The 18,841-nt window shown below is 54.7% G+C and overlaps 2 protein-coding genes across 4 annotated transcripts; one reads left to right on the top strand and one right to left on the bottom strand.

Annotated features, from left to right (window-relative positions):
• The first annotated feature begins 423 nt into the window (after positions 1 to 423).
• SHROOM1 (shroom family member 1) lies at positions 424 to 8,826 on the top strand. 3 transcript variants are annotated; one of them, XM_059417553.1, is made up of 9 exons: positions 424 to 765; positions 1,194 to 1,347; positions 5,014 to 5,750; positions 6,122 to 6,177; positions 6,416 to 6,625; positions 6,824 to 7,396; positions 7,484 to 7,625; positions 7,732 to 8,004; positions 8,129 to 8,826. In XM_059417553.1, exons 3-9 carry the CDS (start codon positions 5,052 to 5,054, stop codon positions 8,459 to 8,461), a joined length of 2,286 nt encoding a protein of 761 aa, XP_059273536.1. In that variant the 5' UTR covers positions 424 to 765; positions 1,194 to 1,347; positions 5,014 to 5,051; the 3' UTR covers positions 8,462 to 8,826. The 3 variants fall into 3 exon arrangements, with proteins under 3 accessions (XP_059273536.1, XP_059273534.1, XP_059273535.1); XM_059417551.1 differs by having other exon boundaries at positions 5,014 to 6,029; XM_059417552.1 differs by lacking the exon at positions 424 to 765 and adding an exon at positions 809 to 853 and having other exon boundaries at positions 5,014 to 6,029.
• Positions 8,827 to 14,462: 5,636 nt separating this feature from the next.
• On the bottom strand, positions 14,463 to 17,777 carry SOWAHA (sosondowah ankyrin repeat domain family member A). The gene has a single exon (XM_059417550.1). It carries the CDS (start codon positions 17,687 to 17,689, stop codon positions 15,977 to 15,979), a length of 1,713 nt encoding a protein of 570 aa, XP_059273533.1. The 5' UTR covers positions 17,690 to 17,777; the 3' UTR covers positions 14,463 to 15,976.
• Positions 17,778 to 18,841: the final 1,064 nt, after the last annotated feature.

Below are 18,841 nucleotides of genomic sequence, written 5' to 3'. Positions count from 1 at the left end.
GATGTGCATACGTGCGGCACCTAACGGACCCGCCAAAGGCAGCAGAAGTGGATACACAATGCGCCCGCTGTGGTTCAGGGGGCTGGCCAGAAGGGCCTAGACCATGCGGGATAGTGAGAGAAATGGAGAAAAGGGGGGCAAAAATGGGAGATAAGAGCCCCCGGTAGGATTCAAAGAGCTGGGAGAGTTTTGGGAATGGGGGATCTGGAGGGAGAGTCGGTGACTTCCATCTAAACTGTACTCAGAGGGACGGGACCAGAGGAACGAGCCGTAGGCGCCTCTGCGCACTTGGCCAAACTTGAAAGTAATTGTGGCCGTCTGGAGCCCCTGGGGCCCGGCCAGGGCTTCCCCACCGAGGAGGCTGTCGAGTCCCCTGGGGCCCCAAGCCGGCGCTCCGCGGGTGCTGAAGACACGCAGGGTCACAGGCGGCGCTGGAGGCGGGCAGGCGAGTGCCGCGGTCGCCCTTTCTCCTCCTCCTCTCTCGCTTATCCGGCCGGGAGCCGGAGGCCAGTGTCGGCGGGAGAACGAGTGTCCACCCCCTGGGTCCGGGGCTAAGGCCGGAGAGCTGCCACCACGGGGCTGGGGGTGGGGCGTGGGCGATCCCCCGGGCAGCGCCACCACTCCTCTCTCCCGCCCCCTGGCCGGACGTGGCACCTCCCCTGCGGCGGCAGGGGCCGGGAGGTGGGGTCGGGAGCCCCAGCCCCGGGCTCTGATGTCACCGCGCGGCGGTCGGCGCGCGGGAGCTCGTCTGGGCCAGGAGTTCAGGTATGCTGCAGGGTCAGGTGGTGGGGCGGGCGGGGGCGGGGGCAGGGCGACCAGGAGGGGGGCACAGCGAGCACCGCGGCCAGGAGAGGTGGGGGGCACCGGGGAGGAGCAGGCGCGTCATTCCTCTGGGTGTTCCACCCAAGCCTAGATTGGCGGGCGCGGGTCGAGTCGGCCCTTGAGTGCGGGAACTCTTCGCGGGGTGGCGGGGCAACCAAACCTACCGAGTGGCGGGGGCTATCGGGGGAGGCGCCGTGAGGCCACGCAGTGGGATCTCTCTCCGCAACCCAACCCTCCCCCCACTCCCCCACCCGGCTCCTACTCTGCGTCCGCCGAATCGCGGGAGAATCCATGTGGGGCGGGCCCCCACCCAAGCTGGCGCTTTCCCTGCATTGGTCTGAACCCTCCTTCTCTGACCGTGAACCCAACAGGAAAGGTCCCGAAACGCGCCGGCCAGCGGCCATGGGCCCCCCTGGCATCCCCAGAGTCCCGCTATCGTGCCACACCGTGTGACTCTGCCGCCCCCTGCGGTCGCCAGGCTAGTGCCTCTCTCCCGCCTCGACTTTCAAGAGCCTGAAGCCCCAGGTATGTGGTCCGCCCACCACCGCGGCTTCCTGTCCCCGGGTGCAGCTAGCACCCCGCCTTTTCTGCTTGCCCGGCTGGCTCGGCACGGAGCTCCAGTCTCTGGGGACTACATCTGGGCTAGAGCGACCGAGATTGTAGGCTGTGCGGGCTGCGCGGTCCCTGTGGACCCACCGGGACAAAGGGCCCCCACAGGGGACTGGGAGGGCCATCCAACTTCCAGGCATGCCTGCCCAGCCAGACTCCTCTGGGGTGCTGGTATTGAAGACAGAGCCCAGGACCCAGAAGCTCTGTGTGGCAGGGACAGGCAGCACCCCCACAGTGAGTGCTACTGAGGGAAGTCCATCCGAGAGTGGTGGCCTGAACACGTTCTTCAGAGGTCGGATGTGAGGTGGCCTTGGGGAAGAGTATGCTTTAATTCCTAGTCACTGGGGATCATTTGAGGTTGTCTGCCTTTCTGGCCACCTCACCTGGATCTGCTCCCAGTGTCCTGGTGTGGTTTTACCAGGCGGAAGCTGTCTTTATCGATTTCCCCAACATCCCCTAACTAAAAATCTGAGTCAGCCTGCTTGCCTAGTCCAAACTTTCTGCTGAGGTCTAGACCCACATCCCACCTTCCCAGACTTGCCACAGACCCTGCAGAGCCTACAGGCCCCAGATTGAATGAGCACTGGACCCTGGGCCAGTCCCCATAGCAGCTTCCTCCTTCCTGAGACTGACACCTCTACCTCCCTGGCCTCCAGCTCTGAACACTGAGGTCATCTTTGTCTCCTTTTCCTTTCTTGTTGCTCTTTCCTTCAGGGGACAAGTATATGTGACCTCCCCTCACCCTAATCTGGAGCTTTTCCGGCAGGGATTCCAAGCTGCCCCCTCTGCTCTGGCAAGGCTTGGCCAAAGGCCTGAAGAACTCCTTGGGCTCCAGTCTCTGGACTCCAGTTCTTTGTAGGCCCTGGCTCTGTAGCCCAGCCCATGGCTGACACCAGTGCTGAGGCTACGGCTCTGGGAGTGTCACCACCCCCAGTCACAGTGGCTGGCTGGACTTCAAGAGGCTTCTGCAGCCAGACAAGTATGCAGTCTCCTTGCTCTTTGTGTCGAGGCCCCCAAACACACTGGAGGAGCTAGCTGCCCCCTCTGAGTGTAGCAGGTTCTGCAAAAGGCACAGAATAAGCATTTGCGTGGTTATCGGCCTACTGGGGCCACCACTGCAAACGTATCCTCAAAACAAGTTAGGGGCAAACAGCAAACATGCATACACACAGTTTTATTATCTGTTAAGTTGTTTTTAGGTGCTGAGCTCAGAAGCCTTGGCAAACACAGTAACTCACAAGATAACATTTTTGAGGAAATTTCTTCGTACGTGGATAGTTGCTGGTGTCTGTAGATGCAGGAAGCCAGCAATGGGCAGGCATGGGTGGAGTGTGCCAGGGAAATCAAGGCTCCCAAGCTGGGCTCAGACCAGGAAGAGAGAGGGCTAGTGCCTGGGTGCCTAGGGCGGCTTTCCTAAAGGAGGTGACTGTCCTCCCAGAAGTTGCTACTCAGAGTGGCTGCTCATCTTCCTCAAGTCCAGAGAGTGGAAACATTCTGCGGAAGAGGTCCCCAAACCTGACTGTGAGGACCAACATGCAGGGCCAGTGTTGGTGGGCATAAAGATACCTCCAAGTAGGCACTGGCAAGATGTTCTGGTTCCAGATCACCTGCGAGCCCCTCTTGAGGATACGGTAGATAGTGCCTTTTCTTTTTAGGAAACATCGTATCATCACACCACTAACCTCCCTTCCCTCTCCTGACCTGCAATCTGTAACATCTCTGGCCTTGGAGAAGGGGGTGGAGGGTGACCCTGGTTTCCAAATAGTATTCAGGAGGCTAAAATGAACCTGCTTTTCGGTTCCCACCCTAGCTGCTGGTCACCCTCCTCTGTACCCCTCCCCAAGCCAGCTTAGGGAAAGCAAGCCCTCCTACCTCCCCAAAGTCCCCATACCCCATTAGGAGCCCCAGCTTCCTAAGACTCACAGCTGCTTTCACCCTTGACCCATACACTCCCTACCCAACTCCTCCTGTCACTCACCTTGCTCCCCTCTTGGCTCTGGGGAGGTACTGATTTCTGGCCTGTCCTACTCCACCTGTGCTTGCCTAATCTTTTGTTTCCTAATAATGCATGAGTAACCTGGACAGAGTCCATGGTGTCAGCTGCTTCATTCATTCTGTCCCCCTCACCAGAAAAGACCAGTAGGGAGAAAAGAGTGGGCAGAAGCCAAAGAGCCCTCTTCCTTCTCCAAGAAAGCCACCCCCTATACACTTGTTGCAAGTTTTGCTCTTTTCCTTGCCATTCAACAAATATTTAACATTGACTTTGTGCTAGGTACTGGGGGTACAGAGATTACTTAGTACTGGGCCTCTTCTCAGGAAGTTCATGGGTGGGAATGGGAAGAGGGAATCACAAGCAAGCCAACAGTTGCGCTGCATGCAGGGTGATGAGTACTGTGTGGGGTGTGAGTTTGAGGGGGGTGGAGCTCAGGTCCCAAAAGTTCAGAAGACCTCTAACCTGGACCCAGTAGGAGGAGCAAGAGTAGCAGAACAAAGCTGGGGGGTTGAGGCTGCAAAGCAGAAACCATATTGTTGTGGTATCTGCTAGTATTTTGCAAGCAGGTCGGAGTGACTTTCCCAGAGCTGAGTTTAGGCTTTATTGGAGGCTTCTGGCAGTTGCGGGTGGGGGGTGGGGCAGGGGGGTGGTGGTCAAGGTAAACTGGTTTTCGGTAGGGTTGGCTTCTAGGAAATTGATTCTGGCTGCAGTAAGCTTGGAGGCAGTCCCAGATGCCAGACAGGGTTCTGCTTCTTAGCAGCTATGTGCCCCTGGGCAAGTCATTTCCCCTCTGAAAAACCCCAGTGTCCTCATCTGTAAAATGCAGATAGCAGTTGTAGAGGATCAAGATATTTATACGAAGCACCTGGACACGGGGGCGTGGGGGGGTAGGAGGCTGTGAGGCTGCTTCTTTTTTTTTTTTTTTTTTTTTTTTAAAGATTTTATTTATTTATTTGACAGACAGAAATCACGAGTAGGCAGAGAGGCAGGCAGAGAGAGAGGGGAAGGCAGAGAGAGAGGGGGAGGCAGGCTTCCCGCTGAGCAGAGAGCCTGATGTGGGGCTTGATCCCAGGACCCTGAGATCATGACCTGAGCCGAAGGCAGCGGCTTAACCCACTGAGCCACCCAGGCGCCCCTGTGAGGCTGCTTCTGACCTAGCTTGCCCCCTCCTTTCTTGGCTCCCCTGTGATCTCAGAACGTTCTTGGCGGTTGTTTATTATGGAAAGACTAACAAAGCCGCCAGGAAGCCGCCGGGGCGGAACTGGGTTGGGGAGGGCAGGAGTATGGTACATTCTTGGTGCTTCTGAAGTGCTAGGGAGAAGTGGGGGCTGCCAGCCTGGAGAACCTCAGTGCGGAGTGGGCTAGTCTTCAACTCCTTCCCCGGAGCTAAGGGGAGTAGCTAACGCCCTCAAACTCCAGAGTTGCTTCCAGGGACTGGCCCTACCCGCGTCATCCCCGGCCTGGGAGGTGGCAGCGCTAAAGGTCGTGTGACCCTCGAAGGGATGTTCAGTAAGCACCTGGCTGTCCGAGTTGGAGGGGCCAGCCTGACCCGGGGCTCCTTCGCCACCACGCCGTCTGTGTCCTTCCAGGCCCCGCGGAGCTGGCCTCAGCACTCACCTGCGCAGTTATGGAGGCCCCGGGGCTGGGGGGCGACCGCGCCTCCCCAGCCTCGTCCACTCGCAGCCTGGACCTGCGGCGGCTGTCCGCGCGCGCCGACTCGGCCTACAGCTCTTTCTCCGCCGCTTCCGGGGCTCCTGAGCCGCGCACGCCGTCGCCTGGGACCGATCTCCTACCTTACCTGGACTGGGACTACGTGCGTGTGGTGTGGGGCGGCCCGGCCCCCGCCAGCAGCCTTCGCGCCTCCCCGCAGCCCCGGGCCGCGGCCACCGTGCATAGTGGGCTGCGGCCCCCAGAGGCCCGGGGGACGCCGGGGCCGCTCAGCCGGCAGGTCACTCCGCTGCTGTTTGCGCTGGCGGCCGAGGCGGAGGCGGAGGCGGAGGCGGAGGCGCAGGCCGCGGAGCCGCCCAGCCCACCTGCTTCGCGGGCCGCCTACCGTCAGCGGTTGCAAGGCGCCCAGCGGCGCGTGCTCCGGGAGACGTCCTTCCAGCGCAAGGAGCTCCGCATGAGCCTGCCCGCCCGCCTGCGGCCCCCAGCCCCCATGCGGCCCCCCGCGGCGCACCCGCGCTCGGCCTCGCTCAGCCATCCCGGCGGCAGGGAAGCGGAGCCGGTGCGCTCCGGGGCTCCCTCGAGGGGAACCGTTGGCCGCCGCCGCCTGGCCACCCAGCAGCAGAAGTGGTGTTTCTCCGAGCCTGGGAAGCTAGACTGCGTGGGTCGGGGCGGTGGATCCGCAGGGGAATGCTCGAGGGAGGCTGGCTCCAGTTCTGGGGTCGTCAGGCCCGACCCCCAGGAGCAAAAGGTGCCCGCAGAATTCGAAGGTCACCGGAACAGATGGTTGCCTGAGACCCAGCCCCAAGGCGTGGAGGACCCAGAACCTCGGTCCCGGAAGCTCTGTGACACCTATAGGCCTTCCAGTGGGAGTCAGAGCGCTTCAGGGGAAGTCTTGGCTCTTTGGGGAGGCCCAGGAGGGGTCATGCCCATTGTCCAGGTGTGGAAGATAGGAGCTGCAGGCTTGGGGTGGAGGACAGCTGGGAGACTGAAAACTTGAGCTACATTTCAAGCAACTGTTTGCCTTTCCAGACTGTTCTCCAAGGAGCTGAAACCCCCAGACCACTGCTTCAGACCAAACTTGCCAGGTGAGAGACATGGACCACTGGGGCACTGCAAGTTGGAGAAAAGCAGTTTTCATAGCTGTTGCCCAAGAAAGAGAGGGCCCCCTCACCCACCCTCAGTTTGAGCCTTCTGATTCTGTCTTTTGCAAACTACATCCTGGAGGATCCCCCTGCACACCCACCCCACCCCACTGTGTCTCTGGTGCAGCACCAAAAGCTTCTTTCCTGGTCACTGTGGTCAGTGTGGGGTCCCTTCCTCCAGGTTCCTGACCCAGAAGGAAGCTGCAGTGATGTGTTCTGCAGAGTATCCCCCGAGCAGTCCCGCTGACTGGGAACAGAGGGTCTCAGAGACATGTATGGGGTCTGCCCGGCTCCCATCCCTTCCAGATGATGAGGTTTTCCTGGAGGAAGTCCCCCTGGTCAGAAGGAGATCACCTCCAGACACCCATGCCCCTCCGGGAAACCCAACCAGGTGAGTTGCCTCTTGCTGCCAAGCAGAGTGAGACATCCCCTTCCCACACATATCAACAAAATGCTGGAGGGATGGGGAGTCCTCTCCTAGCTGGAATCTGGGAGCCTGGCTGGTGGGGATGGGGACAGGTGGCCCTTGGAGGCCACTGCTTGTCTCTGGACAGAGCTTTTTCTGATTCAGTGTCTCTTCTACTTCTAGTGTCCATGTTTCTGAGCAGCAGTATGGAACTGGCTCAGGCCAGAGTCCCGATCAGGCTACAGTCCCCTCGGAGCACCCCCTCCATGAGCACCCAGGGACTGCAGGGGCAGATGACTGCTGGCAGAGGATAAATGGCTCTATGGGGTTCTCTAAGACCGTAAACTATAGCCCCCCCGGGATTGCAAATGGTGACATTGCAACCTTTGACCCCAATGGACTGCTGACCGTTGACTCACTGGCAGCTGCAGAGAGTGACCCTCTCAAACCTCTCCCAGTTGATGCCCCAGGACCTCCAAGCAACAATACCCCAGGTGCTTCTGGCCATAATGCCCTGGCTTGGGGCACTGGCCAGCCTGGTTCCAGGCCAACATGGCCCAGTCCTCGCCTTGAGGAGCTGGTTCAGGAGCTGGCCAGACTGGATCCGTCTCTGGGTGACACTCTCACTTCCTGTCCCAGCCCAGAGCCACCCCTGGACCTGCTAGATGGGCTGATTCCTTTAGCAGAGGTCTGGGCTGCAATGAGGCCACTCTGTGGGGAAGCTGGAAAGAAGGCTGGTGGTAGTCCTGAGCCAGGGTGAGTGAAGGGCACCAGGGTCGCAGGGGATTCTAAGTCCCTGCAATGTGGGGCAGGACACCCAGCGAGCTCTGGCTTTGTCCCCAGGTTCTATCTATTTAGCTCCAGCCGGCTCCTGTCAACTTCTCTGGAGGAGACGAGGTTTGAAAACCATACCACCCACCCTGTGCCTGACCAGGCTTGTGGCCAGGGTCTCCCTCAACCAAATAGCAGCATACAAGCCAAGAAAGTGAGTGCGGAGGTTCCGGTGGAGATGGGGTTTGGCAAGAGCCCAAAATATGGGTTGAGGCATGGGGGTCTGGCCTCACCCTTAAGTACCTGCGCCTTTCCTGCAGATGGAGCTGGCCGACCTCCTCCAAAAGATGCTGCGGAACCTTGAGGCTGAGCAGGAGCAGCTGCACGGGGCGGCCCAGGCTTGGGCCAGGCGCGGGGCTGCTCTGGAGGCCGTGGTGGGCCAGTCCTGTTCTCCCCGAGACCTAGAGCGGTTCAACAGGTTCATGGCCGACCTAGAGCGGGTACTTGGCCTGTTGTTGCTGCTGGGTAGTCGCTTGGCTCGCGTGCGGCGCGCCCTGGCCCGGGATGGCATAGACTGCGACCCGGACGAGCAGGTGACAGAGATTGGGGTGGGGAGAGCGGGGCAGTGAGGGAGGGGTCTGCTGGCTTGGACTGGGACGGTCCCGGCAATGGAGGCCCCCTCTCCCTGCTCATGGCACGCCTTCCCTGCGGCTGCAGGCCTCTCTGCTGCAGCGACTCGGGCTCCTGCAGCGGCAGCAGGAAGACGCCAAGGAACTGAAGGAGCATGTGGCGCGGCGCGAGCGGGCCCTGCGCGAGGTGCTGGTGCGGGCCCTGCCCACCGAGGAGCTGAGCGCCTATCGTGCCCTGCTGGCGGGCAAGGCCGCAGTCCTGGCCCAGCAGCGCAGCCTGGACGAGCGGGTCCGGCTCCTTCAGGACCAACTGGACGCCATCAGGAGCGACCTTGGCCGTTGTCCTCTGACTCCCAGTCTGGCCTGGCCCCCAGAGACCCGTCTTCCAGATAAACCGCCCTTCCTTCCGCCCCTCCTCTAATTACAGGTGGTGGCGTGGGGGTGGGGTGGGGGACACCGCCTCTGCCCCTTATCCACATCACTCGGGATGGGGTGACGCTGGTTGATTCGGTCCTTTTCCCTTGCCGGGAGAGGGAAGACCCAGGCGGGGTCTTCCCAGGATCCTTCTAAGTGTTTTCTTGTAGCCTTACCCAAGTATTGTGGGTTATTTGTTAATTAATTTATGGATTTTTAAAACTGCAGTATCCCTCCCCTTTTTGTGAGGAAAGAGGCTCTGTCTGGGTTGGTGGGAGGGAGAGGAGACAAATCAAAGGAGCATTTCTACTTAATATGCAAAATTGTCTTTTTTTTTTTTCTTCTCTTTCTTAATAATAATTGATGTGAGAAGTGTGTGTGTCACCTGGAGCCTCGCTTGGGGGAGAAATCTTGTTTATAGACAAAGTACACCAGCCTTGCCTGACTAGAGCAGAAGAGGAATTTGCTGGAGGACCTTAGTCAGGTCTGAGAATCCCTGGGAAGACTGGGATACAGGCTTGAAACCTGGAGAGACTAAGGGGATGCCAGGCCTTGTGATTCTACTGCCACCAATTCTGGTAACTCCATCACTACCACAAAGGCCTAGGCCTGACTGGTCAACCCCAGGTCTCCTTTGCTGGTTTTCACCCAAGCCTCCACCCTCAAAAGTACAAGTGAGGGTAACAGCTTCCCTTCAGGACTCAAGGGATAGGGAATTTCCTCATATACATAATAGGTTCAGTTGCTTTGCTGCCTAAAAACCTTGATGAATTCAGGGACAATTATTCCAAGTCTCAGCAACAAATATATTGTCAAAAGTGAGTTTATCAAGAGACCCCACAAGATCCACCATGCTTGAGGAGGACAGTTGGGCATGGGAGCTGAAGGGAGGAGTCATGGTCTGGAGACCTAGAATGGGGGACTGAGGACCTGGAGAGACTGCTCTGCTTGTGTGCTAGAGGAGATAAGCTGGGGGTGAGCTGGGGTTGGGAGTGGGAAGTTAGGTGCTGGTGTGGAATGAATGGAGGAGACACACACTCCCTTCTGTTTGGGCATCAGCCTCGTCTGCACAGAGTCAATGTTAAGTTCTCAAATATACATGTGAAAATGTGCTTTAGTATTTGCAGCTGCACACGCCAGAGCCAAGAACATTGTCGATGCAAACGCTGAGTGTATTTATGGAAGTTGGGCACATTTAAAGGCATGTGTATGTGTATTTAAAGCCAACTGACCCCAAAGTGAGAAATCTCTGTGTCTGGGCTTGTTTTCTGATGCCTATTGTCACTAAGTGCAACTGGTTGGGAATTTTAAATGGTCGTATTCATACCAAAAGCATTAGTTTTAACAGTCGGGCCATTGAGCGCAGAACAATGCTAACATTGTGCCTCTTTATGAAAAACATATGGGACTCCTGCTGAGGCAGTTGCGGGTTCTAACATTATGCTTTGCTCTCTCCTTTGAACGCTGTGGGCGGGGCCTCCACGCCAAAGTCCTCATCCTAGCAGGGCAGCTGGCTTATAGCCTGGATGAAATAAATTTACTTCTGCCTTTTGCCCTGTACAGCACCCCCTACATTCTCCCATTGTGCTATTCTTAGAAAAACATTTAACATTCACTAGTTAGGCCAATGGAAATTGTGTGCTGCTCAGACAAAACACTTCCAGCCCAAGATGGACTTGAGGATCAGTGCCTGCTGTGGTCTCGTTAAAGTGCACTTTGGTTCTGTACTGGTTTTCCCATGGGGAATTATGAGGAGTATGGGGAGTAGGGTCACACCTCCTGCACCCATCTTTTCATCTTGCTTGTGTGTTCTTCCTGCACCATTTTATGTCCCTTTCACACTGTTTTTCTGTCAGAGTGCAAGAATGAGCACCATAGTGTTCAGTATTGGCATCACACTTTTTTTTTTTTAAAGATCTTTATTTGATAAAGATAATCAAAAGAGACCACAGGGAAGGACAGAGGGAGAGGAATCAGCAGACTCCCCCCTGAGTGGGGAGCCTTACAAGGGGCTGGGTCCAAGGATACTGAGATCATGACCTGAGCCGATGGCAGACCTTAACCCTCTGAGCCACCTAGGTGCCCCCAGACTAAGACCTTTTTTTTTTTTTTTTTAAGATTTTATTTATTTTTCAGACAGAGATCACAAGTAGGCAGAGAGGCAGGAGGAAGCAAGCAGACTCCCTGCGGAGCAGAGAGCCCGATGCGGGGCTCAATCTGAGGATCCTGAGATCATGATCTGAGCCAAAGGCAGAGCCACTCAGGTGCCCCTCCAGACTAAGACTTTTTTTTTTTTTTTAAAGATTTTATTTATTTATCTGACAGAGAGAAATCACAAGTAGATGGAGAGGCAGGCAGAGAGAGAGAGAGGGAAGCAGGCTCCCTGCCGAGCAGAGAGCCCGATGCGGGACTCGATCCCAGGACCCTGAGATCATGACCTGAGCCGAAGGCAGAGGCTTAACCCACTGAGCCACCCAGGCGCCCAAGACTTTTTTTTTTTTAAGATTTTATTTACTTATTTGACAGAGATCACAAGTAGGCAGAGAGGCAGGCAGAGAGAGAGAGGAGGAAGCAGGCTCCCCACTGAGCAGAGAGCCTGATGTGGAGCTCGATACCAAGACCCTGGGATCCTGACCTGAGCTGAAGGCAGAGGCTTTAACCCTCTGAGCCATCCAGGCGCTCCCAGACGAAGACTTTTGATGGTGGTGTGTGGGCCGGTGCTCGAGGCCCGGTGAATTCCACCGCCAGGATGCTGCCAGCAGAGGGCACTGTTCACCCTGTGATGACGGATACCTACACCACCGTAGCCTGCTCCCCAGGCAGTAGGCCCTCTGAGCTAAGCACAGGGGCTTGGCCTTCCTCGCAGAGCAGTACTTGTTAAGCCTGAAGGCTGGATCCGAGCCTTTTTGCTTCTGTCGGGAAGAAATTCTGGCCGGCCAGCCACGGGAAAGCTGGCTTGCTTTTCTTTTGCTACCAGGCGTTGATTGAAATGTTGGTTAACGAGAAGTGGGGAGGAGGGAAGCTGGGGTTGTTGATCTCGAGTATCAGTATCAAAAAGAGCCTTATTTAATCTCCCGGGGTAGAAAAGAGGGTTCGTGGGTCTCTTTTGGGGTTTCTGTCCCCACCTTCTCAAGCTGCCAGCGCCCTTGCCGGTCGGTTCTGCCCCCAGCCCCGCAGCCTGCAGCGCGGTCCTTGGCTTTTTGCAGAGAGCAGGCTTCTGCTGGCGTTGTTGCTAGGCAACAGACAGCCCCGCAGTCGCCGCCTCCGCTCGCCTCATCCCGCCTCCTCCGCTCCTCCTATTATGGATTTAATTAGCGTACTTTTTACCTTCAGACTGTAGATTGCAAGCCAAACAGGGAAGCGGCGTTCCGAGGCGCCGCAAAGCCGCGCGCATTCTGTCTGGAACAGCCTGCTCGGCACACCGCGTACCTCCGCTAGCGGCGGCTGTAGACCTCGGGGAACCTCGTAGAACAGATCGCGGTGCTGTTCATTCACATGTCAATCAGAAGCTTGGGTGGAAATTTAGGTCAAATGTGCTTGAGCACCGCGGAGAGAAGAGGTGAAAGAGCAGTGTGAGGGTAGGAGGAGGAGGTGGGGCAACTGCTATAAAGCAATCTTCTCCAGGACCCCCGCAGTGTTACTGTCACAGTCTAGCTACCGGTTAGACCCGCAGGGTAGGTGTTTACCTGTTGTTGAAACTTAAATCAGCACCACCTTACCCCTAGGAAGACCCCCTCGACCCCCACCCAGGAGATGTCTGGGCATATCCCCACCCCCACTCCCACTACACCCTCACGCCTTGTTTCTGTCTCTTCCTTTTTACCACTTCCCTGCAGAAACACCTGAGGCCTCAAGTGCTTCACAAGTTCAAGTTCAGAGTTGTGGCTGTTCTGGAAGGGTTAGGCCAGGGCGAAAGGTTCAAGGCAAAAAGCTATCTGGAGAGCAATAAAAAGTCTGTTTATCGAACTATTTTAAATCTTTTTTTTTTTTAAGATTTTATTTATTTGACAGAGAGAAATCACAAGTATATGAAGAGGCAGGCAGAGAGAGCGAGGGAAGCGGGCTCCCCGCTGAGCAGAGAGCCCGATGCGGGACTCGATCCCAGGACCCTGAGATCATGACCTGAGCCGAAGGCAGCGGCTCAACCCACTGAGCCACCCAGGCGCCCCTATCGAACTATTTTAAAAGGCCAAATAATTTCTAACAGGAAAGGGTCAAAAAAAGCAGAGAATATGGGTTCTGAGTGAGCCCAGCTTTAGAACTGTGTTGAGTGCTTTCAGTCCAGCTGGCTGGATGACATTAGGTCTGGAAGACAGGGCTAAGGATGGTAAGGGAGTGTGCATTAAGAAAGACATTGTGGTGTCTATTTTTAACATTCTGTATGATATCATACAGAATGTGAGATAATCTCCCTTTGGTGGGAATACATTTTTCCCAGCAGAGTCCATTGTTACTTGGTTACACATACTAACATAGTTACAGAATGGTGATCTGGTAAAGCAAAGCCACGAATGAGAGCTATTTGGTTTTGGAATGTAGCCAGATACCCTGTGGGACCAACAGGGCACCCCTGGTAATCTTTCAAGATGGTGTTGCAGTTCCCAAGGAGCTCTACCTACTCCTTCCCTAGGGTCCACCCTCCTTGAAGCCTGTAGGATAGATACTGCCAGTCTTACAGCCCCAAGAAGGAGGGAGATAGTGCTTGGAGAACTGGGTGACTTGTTTAAGGTCTCTAGATGAGTAAGGGCTGAGATGAGACCACTTGCTTTTCTGCAGCAGGACACTGATGGAAAAGAGCACCAGGATGCCATCCCGCAGCTCTGACAGTTATAGCTGTGAAGCTGAGACAAGTTATTTACAGTTTCTTGAGGCTTCAATTTTCTCACCTTAAATTCAAGATACTAACAGGACTTACCTTGTAATGTTGAGGTTAATACCTGCACAGGGATTAAAACCATGCCTGGTGCTTAATAAACACAGGCTGTAGGTGCATCACGCATATCCTGGTCTCCATTAGATAAGTGAGACATGTTCTAGAACAACCTCCAACCTCCTTTAAAGGAAGTATAAACCTTTATTTAAAAGCTTGCTCTGGATGACTCATACACATCTATGTAACAATTAACTTCTCCCCCACTAAAAGTTGTGATTCTCCTCCCATGACAATTCCAGCCAGCTAAATTGCCATAACTTTTAGCAACTTTTTTTTTTTTTTGTCACTGGTTGAAAATACCCGTCATAGGTGTACCTCGTGCTAGGCAATATATGGTTCTTGAAAATTTTCCATATGCACATCAAAGTATAATTTCCTACTGACTTATAGTTTCAGAAAGTCTTGACCTGCAAGGAATAAACAGTGGTTTCTAACACTTTTTGTTTTAGGCTTATTGATCCTAAATTCTTGCCAAATGTTTTATTTCACTTGGAAGGGTTGCAGCATGCCTTTCTGAACACAGAGATTCTTCTGGTAGTTTAAGTAACCCTCCTCTGATTTAAGAGTGTAATAGACATTAGTTATTATTATTACTACTTTGGTGGTTTAGATTTTGTCTTTCTCAAGGCAGGTCATACCTGTCTTTGTGATCTTTGTTATCCTGTCTCAGTCAAGCCTCTCTTTTACCATGGAAAATCTCTAATATTGTATTCTGTCTTCTAGACCTTCAGCAACTGAGATTGCTGTAATTATTGCCTCCCACAATTTTTCTGCAGAGACAGATTTAATTTGCATTTTAAAATAATTCATGCAGCTTAGCTAGAGTTCCAGGCAAGGAAGGTGGGAAGGTCAGATCAGAGCCTGCATTCATTTGTTTGTTTGTTTGTTTTTTATATCCATGTGTGGATGCAACTTGCATTTAGCTGATCAATCCAAACTCTTTCAATAATAATGCCTGGAAGGGGCAGAAGAGGATGAGGAGAAACTGAAGAAGTAAGTAAATAAAAAGACAAGAAAAATACGGTAGCAGGAGCTGGAGCAAGTTTAAGGGAAGTACATTATCACACAAGCAGGATCAAAATGGGAAACTTGTTTATTTCATTGCTTAAATCAAAATGTTCCATTAAGGATGGCCTTAAATAATGTCAGAGATCTCACTGATAAATATATATGGAGGGGAGAAGCCACACTCCCCTGTGCCACAAAAACTATTTGCTATAGCTAATGACATGCAAACATAATTTGCAAAAGCAGAGCATTACCACAATGTATTTTAAAAAGGCTAGTTGAGTAAATAGAGTCCCCATCTTTAAAATAGAAAAAGAGACATTATAGTTACAGTGTGTTGAACCTGGGACCTCCTGGTAAATAGCTACAAACCTTCTCAATTACAGATAGGAATAAAGGTCTAGAGAAGTTAAGCCATCCCTATAGAAGGTCACTGAGCAAAGAATACTACATTTACTATTTTGGAATAAGTTGTTTGCTTTCAGATGGTTTTTAAAGGTGGATTTAACATAGTTTTTGCTTCTACAGAATTCTCATATAAAATGGTTGCTGTTTAAGTATCCCTACTTAACCAGTTATTTTTCTGGTGGAATGCTAGGACATATTTTTCTTTGAATATCTACCTACTGCATTGAAAGGCTCAGCCAGAATGGAAAACCAGATTCAGACACATGGCACAATGGTACATTCACAGATAAATCACATTTAAAATATTAAATGTTCATGCCAAATCAAAATAACCACCCACCAGTGCCGAAGAGGCTGTTTATATTTCATCATAAAGACAACCAGAAATTGAAAGTATTTGCCAAAATGTCTCTTTTCTCTCACTGTTAAGTCATTCTCACTCCCAAGATGCTCGTTTTCTAATATTGAGCATTCACAGTACAACTGAAATTAATTACATTCACAATGGTCACATTCTGTGTTCAAGTCTCTCTAGAATCTTGAGCGTCTAAAATGAGGTAGATAAACGTTTAAGGGTTTTGTTGTTGGGACTAGTTTCCTTTAGATCCTGATTTTTTTTTTTTTTTGGTAGAATTCCAAAATACTTAGCAAAAGATTGAAAATGAGCATTTTGCCTAAAAATTGAAAAATATAATTTCAAAAGGTTATTATGAAAGTTGTTTTACCTCATTTCAATTTAAAAACAGGATAAAAGCATCAAATTACAAAACCACTACTATCTTAAAGCTGACAATCCAGCAGCACACTACATTTAAAGAGACCCTTGCTCTAATTCCGGCTTGGGAGCGTGTAGATGGCGGAGTTATTGGGTTAACACAGGTATTGGGTTAATTCAGGGCACTTAACTCTGATCCTAAAATCTGAGCCTCCAATGTTCAAGCCTGATGTCTGGAGTTCTTTACAGAAGGTTCTCACTGAGATCTTGACTGCCATTTCAGAGACAGGTCAAGCTTCAAGGAGAAGCTAGAGGTGTTCGCCCATGGGGTAAAACAGGCTTCAGTGGACAAAGCTGGAAACAGGATGGAGCCACAGATGCTGAACCGCTGTTTTGGCCAGGCTTAGACTGCGAGGGGCAGGCCGGGTTACATCAACCAAGCTGAACTTCACGGACCCTCAGGTTGTGGGGGGTAGGCCAGGCACTAGACCAGCCAAGGGTCCTGGAGTAGGTCGACGAGAGATTTCTGAAAAAGCCGGCAGGCTACTGCGGACCTTAGTCTTTTTACGTGGAGCCATGGGCGAGGCACCCAAGAACTTGCTAAAGGAGCCCGACTTCCTCATGCCTCGAGCCAGGTCTTGGAGCATCAGATCATCGGCGAGGACACCCAGAAACGCGCTGGTGGTGGAACTGAGGATGGTGGCGGCCACTTGCACTGGACGCCGGGCCGCAAAAGTGCCACCACCAGCACCGGTGGCGTCTGCCTCGGTAGAGCCTCGAAGGCAGGGGTCACCGAGGAGGCGGCGAAGCGCGTACGAGGCACCGGGCGGCAGGTACTGGTAGGCGCGCCGTCCGCTGTGGTCACGCACGTGCACCTGCGCACCCAGGCGCACCACCAGCGTCACGGCGGCGTCCTCGTGGCCGTGCAGAGCCGCCAGGTGCAGCGGCGTGTAGCCGCCATGCGAGCGCGCGTTCACGTCCACCGGCGCGCCCCCGCGTCGCGCGACCTCCACCAGCTGCAGCGCCATCTCGCGGTCGCCGCTCTTGGCGGCCCAATGCAGGGCCGTGAAGCCAGATATGAAGTCGCGTTTGGCCGCCAGGCCGCTGTCGCGCAGCAGCAGCCCGTGCAGCTGGTGGGTCCAGCAGCCCCCAGACGCCCGCACTAGCCACTCGTGCTCGGTCGGTTCCAGGGGCACAGCAGACGGTGGCGGCGCGGCGGGAGCTTCGTCCGCGTCCGGACTCAGGAGGCGTGGGCCTGCGCGCGACAAGCGCCTCAGGTGCGGGGAGCGGCCCGGGCCCAGGCTGAGGCCCAGGCCAGACTCTTCCACTGACAGCCGCCGCAGCAGCAGCGGGGAGCTCCGCGGGCTCGGCTCTTCCGACAGCTGCCGACGCAGGCCCTGCTCCTCGGCCCGGATCCGGAGCGCGGCGGGGCCCGGGACGCAGCGCACAGGCAGCATGCAGGGCTTCGGCGGCGGCTGCGCGTGCCGACGGGGTGCTGGCGCTTCTTTCGTCACCCCACGCCCAGGTTCCGGGGCCCGCGCCTCTGCGTGGGGCAAGGCCTCCACCGACCGCGACCTAGACGGCGGGGCCACGTCTGTAGGGAGTTCCTTGGGGGGCAGGGTCAGCTCAAAGCCTGGAATCTGGGGGTCTGAGGGCGCCCCTGACTTCTGAGCCGGACCTAACAACCCTTCCCCGGCGGGCTGAGTGGGCTCCGAGGCCGAAGCCCCCGGCGTATCCTGTGGCTCTAACGGCGGGGCCAGGATCTCAGGTGGTTCCACCGCCTGCTGCGCCCCGGCCGGGGATGGAGCCCCCGGGTCAGCCGGTTCCCCCTGTGAGACGGAAGTGATCTTCGAAGGCAGGGCTGGTGCCGCGAGCGTGCCGGGGACGCACGAGCGCAGGGGCTCCGGGGCCCCTCCGGGCCGCAGCTTCTTCTTCAGCACCACGAACTTGACGCCGTCGAGCTCCTTCACCACAGCCACGTCGTTGACAAATTGTTTGAAGCGGTCCCTGCGGGCGGCGCGGCCGCGGGGGTCGCCCGCATCCAGCAGGGGCTTGAAGCGGCTCAGCAGATCGGAGTTGCGCACCTTGCCGCCGTGCTCCAGCAGGAAGCCCAGCACAGCCGCCTGGCTCACCCCGGCGGCGGCGGCCGCGGCCGCGGCGGCTAGCGCCATGGTGCAGTCCAACCCCGCAGGGGAGCCGAGGCCGCCCCTTCCCACGGGCCCTCGGTACCTGGCTGCCGGGGCAGGTGCACGTCTCCGCGCCCGCTGGGGCGAGCGGGAGCGAGGGCTCCGGGAGCGAGGTCTTCCTTTGCCGGGCTCACCTGATCGTTTTCACCGAGGCGGGACGGGAGTGTCCCTGAAGCTGGACCTTGGTCACGCCCGCGCCGTGGGGCCCGGGTGTCTCCCGGAGGAAGGCGCAGGGGGGCGCATCGCAAGCCCACGGCCTCCGGCTTGCCGGGCCCCCAGGCTTCGGGGTAGGTTTCTGCCTTTGTATTGTGTCCAATAGGCGCCAGGCTCCATCCCCCGTGCTCGGCGCTCGCCTTACAGGTGACAGCTGCCACCGGGGCCGTGGAGGGAGTGGAGGAGCGGAAATTATCCGCCGCCCTCCTCCCCCACCCGGGAGTTAAAGGCGCAGTGCCATACTTCAGCTGACTCCCGGTTGCTAGGTGGGTGTGTTCCCTAGGCATGCCGCGGTCGACCGGGAGAGGCAGAAATTTTTATTTCTCTAAGGAATAGTTCACCGCCACAAAATATTGGGAGATGATTTAAGAGCAATAATGTATCTAAAGACCATCAATACCTTTCCCCTTGTGGACTGCGTTACACAAGGAAAAGGGCTTCTTGTATTTGCAGCAATGACAACTCGCTGCGCATGGCAAGGTAAGTTAACCGAGATTTAGAAGAGATGTTTTAAAAGCAATTATGTCATGGTAAAATAGTACATTTTCACATGAAATTTTGAAAATAGAACCACAAAGAACAAGGAGACATATCACTTGGAGTCACCACTAACATTTTGAAATATTTTCTTCTCCCCCATATACATGTGTATACTTGTTTTTGTCTTAAAATGAGAAAACGAAAATCATGCTGTATTTTATTTTATTTTATTTAAAGATTTTATTTATTTATTTGACACACAGAGAGAGATCACAAGTAGGCAGAGAGAGAGAGGGGAAAGCAGGCTCCCCACAGAACAGAGAGCCCAATGTGGGCCCCAATCCCAGGACCCTGAGACCATGACCTGAGCTGAAGGCAGAGGCCCAACCCTCTGAGCCACCCATGGTGTATTTTAAAAGCTTTATTTAATCCATAAATATTTGT

Source organism: Mustela nigripes, chromosome 12, assembly GCF_022355385.1.
Source record: "Mustela nigripes isolate SB6536 chromosome 12, MUSNIG.SB6536, whole genome shotgun sequence".
Classification (NCBI taxonomy): domain Eukaryota; kingdom Metazoa; phylum Chordata; class Mammalia; order Carnivora; family Mustelidae; genus Mustela; species Mustela nigripes.
Note: the sequence above shows the minus strand (reverse complement) of the source record. Positions and strands in the feature narration are given on the sequence as shown.

Bases quoted from the DNA above. Each gene is read 5' to 3' on its own strand.
- SHROOM1 (XM_059417551.1), top strand. From the start codon at position 5,052: ATGGAGGCCCCGGGGCTGGGGGGCGACCGCGCCTCCCCAGCCTCGTCC. The intron at 6,030-6,121 runs GTGTGGAAGATA...TTGCCTTTCCAG, and splicing joins GGGTCATGCCCATTGTCCAG to ACTGTTCTCCAAGGAGCTGA. The intron at 7,397-7,483 runs GTGAGTGAAGGG...CTTTGTCCCCAG, and splicing joins GGTGGTAGTCCTGAGCCAGG to GTTCTATCTATTTAGCTCCA.
- SOWAHA (XM_059417550.1), bottom strand. From the start codon at position 17,689: ATGGCGCTAGCCGCCGCGGCCGCGGCCGCCGCCGCCGGGGTGAGCCAG.